The following is a 7,823-nucleotide window of genomic DNA, read 5'->3' on the forward strand; positions in this document are numbered from 1 at the left end:
GAATGGGACACATCATTTACCGATAACCTCAATTTTCACAAAAAAACATACTGATTTTATCGACACTTTGGTTTACGAAAACGGACTTTCAAAACAACATTTATCGACACCACTGATTTTCAGACCGTTACGTATTTCATATAAAATATTATATATGGAAAATTAAGCCCAATTTAAATTAAAACTTAACAAACACAATTATGAGTTGCAATAGAAATATAAAAAATTGACCATTTACGAGTAGGATTGCTACATACAAGTTTGGGTGTCAACTCCTCCTCTTGGTCGTGATCATCGTCTTCATCTTTTTCGTCTTCACCTCAACCCTTGTACTCATCTTCATCTCGACCCTCGTCTTTAACTTCATCTCCACCGCCGTCTTCGTTCTCGTCTTCGTTTCTATCCCCTTCTTCTGTGCTTGAGTACAGTGTCATCTTAGCCTCTCATCGTGTGTCCCTCATTCTACGAGAATGTGGTTGCAACGATAAGCCACCTCGGTAAAACAACAACGCAGTGAGTGTTTGTGACACTATCGATAAATAATCGTATGATGTCGCAAAACCCTGATATGTTGGCATTGATGCGGGCATTGATATTGGCATTGATGATGACATTAGTGTCGGCATCAATGTCAGCACCGGGGCATAATATACTGGGGATGAAGTTGTAGATGCAAGATGTTGTAGTGGTGCATAGTGTGTTGCATAATGTTGTGCTTGTGAAAAAAAATCATGATGTTAGTGAAAGAAACAAGAATATACGGAAGGAACTAACCCAGATGTAGTGCAGACATTAGTGATATTTGTTGGGTTGGAGTCGATGACGAACCTGTCACGGCATTTGCTTCGAATCTATGATGCTAGTGCAGTCATCGTTGCCTTTTCGAACGAAGTTGCCTACTTCTCGCCTCCACCGACAGTAGATATGACTTGCCGACTACTCTAAACCAAGGCATGTACTCCAAACAAGTCGCCATGTCCAATGAGAAAAAAGTTTGTGAATTGGTAAAAAACCCATCCTACGATCCCAATTGTCGATATACTCATTGTGGAAATCTTGTAAATTTTCATTGGGTTTCCCTCACAAATCAAACTTGTGCAGTGCTTCCATGTCTTGCAGTGGCAGTGAATTTTTTTGTCTTTACTCGAATTGTGGCATCACTCGATCTGATTCGTGCATCTCTATTGTCATGTAAACTATCAATGACACATTTGCATCCCACATATCTGAATGGCAAAAAATTCGGGCAGGAGGCATTCTATGATATCCAGATCGACGTATAACATCCATTCAAACTGTAATGCACAATTATAAAATTTGTTATCTACAAAATTTTAAATTCCAAATCATTCTGTAATTATTATAGGTTTGAAAAAAATCAATAACTAACATCGGCTTCCGAGCGTTGATCTAATAGTAGCCGGATATCTTTTAGCTGCTTTAGTAGTCCCATATAACTCTACCCATGGTTCCACCTACTCAAATAATATGTTAAGTCAAACATATAATAAATAAGCAACATTTACTATATTAAATATATATTATTATCGAATGAATTTTACCTTATCACCAATGGGAATGTATAAGGGTCGTTCACTCGGGGACGTAGAAATGGTGGCTACCACCATGCCCATGATTATAGTAGGAGCAGACAACCACCAATTAACATTTTATTTGGTTCTATCGCTTGACACAACTCCTTGTACAACATGGCCAACATGGTTAATCCCAAACTCAGTCGTTTGTATTATTTAAAGTCGACTAGGTGTAGTAGCCACCTTATGTATATCAAAATTTGAGATTTATCGGGCATTGGAATGCCCCCGATTAACCTTAGGATGAATGTTCAGGAGTATTGTTCTTTGGCGACGTTAGTCGCGTTTGGAGAAAGGTCTTTGAAATTATTTTCCAACCATTTCATATCTATCTAGCCACCTTGAAACTTTTTGACACCTTCCCCCAAAATGCCTTGCAAATGTCCTCTTTACCAAGAATGACAATTGTAAAGCTACGTCATTGAGTGTGATTGTACACTCATCGCATAGAAGATAGAATGTGTGCATCTCGGGTCTCCATTTTCCCACTAACACACTGATAAGTGTAAGATCCAATTTGCAACCCATGAGCATACGATACACATGTAAGAATCCCGTATATTGCAAATAACCATGAATTTTAGTGTTTGTACACTTTGACAAATTATGTATGAGTCTCTCCAAAACACGACCATCCGCCTATTTATATTGACAAAATAAAATATTTTAAAATATTTTAAAAATTAAAACCTTTAAAATTAACTTAATTGAAAATAAGGAAATTAAAATTTTTTCCTTACCATTATTGATTGAGCGATAGAAATGTGATTGTCGTTGAAATGAATCAGAGAGCTTGCCATTTGTGAAAAATTTAATCGAAATGAATAATATACAAAATAATAAAATAAAATTATAATATTTTTAAACAAGTGTATTAGAAAATTTCGAACAAAACATGAAAAAATTGATAAAATTGAGAGATGAGCGTTTAGAGAGAGTGGAGAAAATTGAATTTAAGTGAAAAAATAAAAAATGACTTGATATTTATAGGAAAAAAGTAATCGTTGCTCCTTAAAAAATTTTATAGTTGGCAACGTCTAAATTTTGGCCATTGAAAAATGACCATTCCGAATACAGGTCCAGTTTAGTGCGCTTTCATACACCCTCTCAAAAAGCCGAATATTATTTTAAATTTCAAAAAAGTTGACCAATTAAAAAAATTATATTCTTCTAAATTATCCTTTGTTATGAATAATTAGAAATTAATTAATTGCTACTACTTTTTCTGTCCCACTTTGAGATAAAGCACAAGCAGGGGAAATAGGAAGAAACAGAAAAGGAAAACATAAAAGAAAGAGAGAAAGAAAAAGGCAAAGCAATAAAGAATTAAAGGGAATGAGGGAAAAAAAAAACACTAAGGTTTTGATTCAAATTCTCTCAAACGGAATAAATAGGAGTTGATGGTTTCTTCTTTCTTCCCCCTCTACTTGAGCTAGTATCGGAACAGATCTCAAACTTTCTCTACAATCACTTGTTTTTGATTCGATAAAGGAAAGAGAAAAACGAAAACAAGGAGGAAGTTAAATATTAAGTTTTTGAAGCCATCACTCCACCACCAACATCATTATTAGTTCATTTGATAGTTTGCTGGTGAGGGAGGACGCCATGAACCGAGGAGTGTTGCAGAGCTCACCACTGCAGCAAATGACGGCTGGAAACCTTAACTGGTGGAACATCAACACTACCATGCGCCCACCGCCGACAACTCATCTGCAACCTCCTCCTCATTTCTTACCTCCTTCTCCCACTACTTTATTCCCTCAATTCACTCCCACTCCCACTTCTTCTTCTTCCTCCTCTTGGAATGATAATAGCCAGGAGCTTCCTCAGTCATGGAGCCAACTACTCTTGTAACTCTTTCTCTCTCTTTCTCTCTCTCTCTCTCTCTCTCTTATCCCTTTATCACTTTGATTCAGTCCATAAGTATATATTATACCATACAGATACTCACTTGATTAAAATAATTTGTGTTATATGTCGTTATTTGTAGTTGTGGATTGATGGGTGAAGAAGAAAAGGGTGGCATAGGCCAGTTTCAAGTTCAACCCAAGAAGTTGGAAAACTGGGAAGAACAATCATTACACCAAGCTTCAAATGCTATTTCTGCTGTGGATGTGAAGCAAGAAAACCCAAATAGTTATGTGTATGGTCATGCAAATGAAGATTTTCATCATCAGGCAAATAAACCAGCTTGGTCTCATCAAATAATGGCTACTTCTTCAGCTTTATCCCCCAAGTCAGGTGTAACTAGTTCCAGTAGTAAGATGTTGGAATTTTCTGGCAACAAAGCTGATGCAAGGCAGCCACACCCAGAACGGTCTTCTGAGGTGAGTGGAACAAAGAAAGAAAATTTCAAACAGAAAGTTATAATTACACACATTAATTTAGGGTTTTCTGATCTATTTCAAGTGATATCAAATATATGGTGTTTTTTCGTTCTCGTTCCTTTTTTTTTTTTTTTGTTTTCTTGTTTTGGTAGTGTAACAGCAGTGCCAGTGGCGGGGCATGGAAGAAAGCTAGGGTTCAACCCTCTGCAACCCAATCCACCTTCAAGGTAATGTATAAAAAAAAACAGAAGAAAAGAAAACCCAGTAAAATATTGACCTAAGCTTTCAGCCTCCATTTCTGATCTCTTTCTATATCTGTCATATTCACCACATAAACACAAATTGCACGCACACTCATATAAGATACCCTTAAACCAGAAAACAAACACACTCTCATCTGTGGGCTGGTAAAAGTTTGTCCTTCTCTGATTGTCCATTTCTTCACAGCTGATGATGCTTTTGGCCTTGCTCTCTCTCTCTCTCCCCTATCATATGTATATATATATGTATGTATGAATGTGAAAAGTAATTAACTAATTAATCATCAACTTTTTTCTTCTGATTTTATAAATTAATTTATATTCATAACAGGTGAGGAAGGAAAAACTAGGGGACAGAATTACAGCACTTCACCAGCTTGTGTCTCCATTTGGGAAGGTATAATTAAGCATTAATCAATGACGTTTAAGAAGGTTCAAAGATTTACATCTTTATGACTTTACGGAGAAGACCTATAAAAGAAGGTTTTTATTTTTATTTTTTAAAAAAGACATTAAAAATGACTTTGGAGGTTTGTGATGGTTTTACATCTTTTTGCAGACTGACACAGCCTCTGTCTTGTTAGAAGCTATTGGGTACATCAGATTCCTTCAGAGTCAAATTGAGGTAATTTCTTTTTCTTTTTATTCCTGCAAACAGCCATGAAATCAATCAGTAACCATCAATAACACTAACACCACATTGTTTAAAGTCTCTGCTTCAGACAAAAATTTTAAAATATTTTGTTATCGAAGTCCTAAGTATTATTCATTATCTTACACCCACTCTTCGACTATAGGCTCTCAGCTTACCGTACCTGGGCAATGGTTCAGGAAACATGAGGCAGCAACAGCCTGTAAGAACAAGTATATTTTATCTTTTGTTTAGGTTCTCATATTCTTCTATTTATCTATGCATGAGAATATGTATATGTATATGTTTATGATGAGCAATTAATTGATTAATGATTGGTATGATGTTGTTGTTTAGGTTCAAGGGGAGAGAAACTGTAAATTTCCTGAAGACCCTGGTCAGGTAATAAGCTTTATTGGATCCATTAGTGGGGCAATACTTGAATTTCGAGAAAAGCTATCCCTTTACTGTATTTTTGTTTAATAAAAAGATAATAAAGAAAGTTTCAAAAGAACAATGTGCTTAGCTTTACTCTTCATAAAAATCATTTTTTGTTTACATTTAATTAAATAATTAAGCTAAAACAAATGGAAAATCAATGAAATGTGCTTTAGTTTGACAAATGAATTAAAATGCTAATATATACTTTTTTGAATTTGTGTAGCAGTTGAATGAAAACTCCATGAAGAGGAAAGGTGGTCCCGATCAGCAGGTAATTCTTCTTGACAACTAAAATTAATACTATAATTTCTTAATATTTCCAATTTTTTTAATTTCACGTACATGATAAATATTCATTTTTTACATATAATATATTATAGAAGGAATGTGATGAAGAACCAAAGAAGGACCTTAGGAGTAGAGGGTTGTGTTTGGTTCCTGTTTCATGCACACTTCAAGTCTGCAGTGACAACGGTGCTGATTACTGGGCTCCTGCGCTGTGAGGGATTCCGATAGAAGAACCCTCGGAAAGGCTAGCAGACTTTAAACAAAACTAAAGAAATGTAGAAGCAGTGATGAGAGCTTTCCATGGGAAAGAACGATATAACATCATGAGCAGTTACTCTGCAAAGTTGAAAGGCTGATTGCTCATGATGCTATATAAATGTTCTTTCTTTTCAACAAATTGTAGATGGTTTGTGTGTTAAATTAAGCTCTAACTGGCCTGGTGATTTTGAATAATTTAAGCTTATAAATTATCTATATTTTTCTTTCGTTACTTGCATTATTAGCAGTTTCTACACTTTTCGCTTTGTTTATGTGTATCCTTTTGTATGAATTAACCAGTTTATAATTCATACAACTAAATATACATTTGTATAAATTTCATAGTTTAATGTATGAAACAAGATCTTACATATTTTTCGTCTTTGATTTTATTTTAAAGATTGTTTTCTTTACAAACCCTGAATTTATTGAAAATTTATGTAGATATATGGATAGTAAGTAACAATGATGCACGTATATATATATATTTCTTTAGGTTAAAGATATAGTAAAAATTTTGATCAGGTTCACATCTCCCACCTTCAAGAATTTTATCCACTTCTGTATATTCATGGATAATAGTTTCTTCATTTAAAATTGTGCAGCTATCAGTTACTTCTATTTTGTTAACAAAGTGCAGAAAGCATTTAAAGAACTTGCAAAATCATACATTTTATTCAATAATCAAGCGATTTATTTATACAACAAGATTTTGAAATTAAAATGCAGAAAAATATGCTATAAATCAAGATAATCTTTTTTTTTTGACTACTTTATTTGCCAAGAAATAAGGACTGATATTTTATTTTCCTAAAGACTAGGATAAAATATAACTAATGCAACTTCAAAAATCATAAAAGTTAACACTCCATGATGTTGGAGCTGCAAACTCCAAGCTTTTGCCTATCTAGTTTTGCCTTGTGAAAATATTAGCATATTGATTTTTTGCACTGCAATAAACCAATTGCATTTCTCCTTCCTTTTGAACATCACAAAGAAAGTAAAATTTTATTTTAAAGTATTTTGTTCTGTCATGGAAAACCGAGTTATTAGCTATTGATAATTTGAGCATACCCTTTGACGACCAACCTTGCCTTGTACTAGTTTACTGAACCATCAGGATTGAGTTTGGTTCTATAAACCCATTTCATTCCTATAGCTTTCTTGTGATTTGGTCTGACCACCAATTCCCATGTTTGATTCTTTTCAATCATACTAAACACTTCATTCATTGTAGCTATCCATTTTTTTTATCAACTGTAGCTTCTTTATACCCTGCAGGCTCCACTACAACAACATTACACCTTTGATAGATGCAAAAAAGTGATCAGGTTTCTCTAACAAGTTCATCATTTATGCCATCATCTTCCTCATGAAGCTCAATATTTTTGTCAGCATCTCAGCTCTAACTATTTGACTCATGGAATTGGACATCTCTGCTGATTACGACTTTTTTGTGGTTTGACAAGTAGATTCTGTAGGCCTTTGAAGATGATTTGTAGCCTACAAAAATTCCAACATCTGCTTTCCTGTCCAATTTATCTCTCTTAACTTGATTAATGTAAGAGAAACACAAGCAACCAAAGGCTTTCAGCTTAACAAATTCTGGTTTGTAGTCATATCATGCGCACTTCAAGTCGGCAGTGACCCTGCGCTGTGAGGGATTCCGATAGAAGTACCCTCGGAAAGGCTAGCAGACTTTAAACAAATCTAAAGAAATGTAGAAGTAGTGATGAGAGCTTTCCATGGGAACGCAAGATATAACATCATGAGCAATCACTCTGCAAAGTTGAAAGGCTGATTGCTCATGATACTATATAAATGTTCTTTCTTTCCAACTATTTGTAGATGGTTTGCGTGTTAAATTAAGCTCTAACTAGTCTGGTAATTTTGGATGATTTAAGCTTATAATTATCTATATTTTTCTTTCGTTAATTGCATTATTAGCTGTTTCTACACTTTTTTCTTTTTTTTTGTGTATATCATGTTGTATGAATTAACCAGTTTATAATTCATACAGCTG

The 7,823-nt window shown here is 34.4% G+C and overlaps 1 protein-coding gene across 2 annotated transcripts; it reads left to right on the top strand.

Moving 5' to 3' along the window:
- The first annotated feature begins 2,811 nt into the window (after positions 1 to 2,811).
- LOC108484644 (transcription factor bHLH68-like) lies at positions 2,812 to 6,173 on the top strand. 2 transcript variants are annotated; one of them, XM_017788511.2, is made up of 9 exons: positions 2,812 to 3,445; positions 3,586 to 3,922; positions 4,075 to 4,149; positions 4,514 to 4,579; positions 4,742 to 4,807; positions 4,980 to 5,036; positions 5,171 to 5,215; positions 5,478 to 5,525; positions 5,635 to 6,173. In XM_017788511.2, exons 1-9 carry the CDS (start codon positions 3,201 to 3,203, stop codon positions 5,755 to 5,757), a joined length of 1,062 nt encoding a protein of 353 aa, XP_017644000.1. In that variant the 5' UTR covers positions 2,812 to 3,200; the 3' UTR covers positions 5,758 to 6,173. The 2 variants fall into 2 exon arrangements, with proteins under 2 accessions (XP_017644000.1, XP_017644001.1); XM_017788512.2 differs by having other exon boundaries at positions 5,481 to 5,525.
- The last annotated feature ends 1,650 nt before the right edge of the window (positions 6,174 to 7,823 follow it).

Source organism: Gossypium arboreum, chromosome 6 (genome assembly GCF_025698485.1).
Source record: "Gossypium arboreum isolate Shixiya-1 chromosome 6, ASM2569848v2, whole genome shotgun sequence".
NCBI classification, from domain to species: Eukaryota; Viridiplantae; Streptophyta; class Magnoliopsida; order Malvales; family Malvaceae; genus Gossypium; species Gossypium arboreum.

What these genes read in the sequence shown, in the direction of transcription:
- LOC108484644 (XM_017788511.2), top strand. Translation starts at nt 3,201, where the DNA reads ATGAACCGAGGAGTGTTGCAGAGCTCACCACTGCAGCAAATGACGGCT. An exon ending in ACCCAGAACGGTCTTCTGAG is followed by an intron (nt 3,923 to 4,074) that starts GTGAGTGGAACA and finishes TTGTTTTGGTAG; the next exon opens with TGTAACAGCAGTGCCAGTGG. An exon ending in AAGGTGGTCCCGATCAGCAG is followed by an intron (nt 5,526 to 5,634) that starts GTAATTCTTCTT and finishes AATATATTATAG; the next exon opens with AAGGAATGTGATGAAGAACC.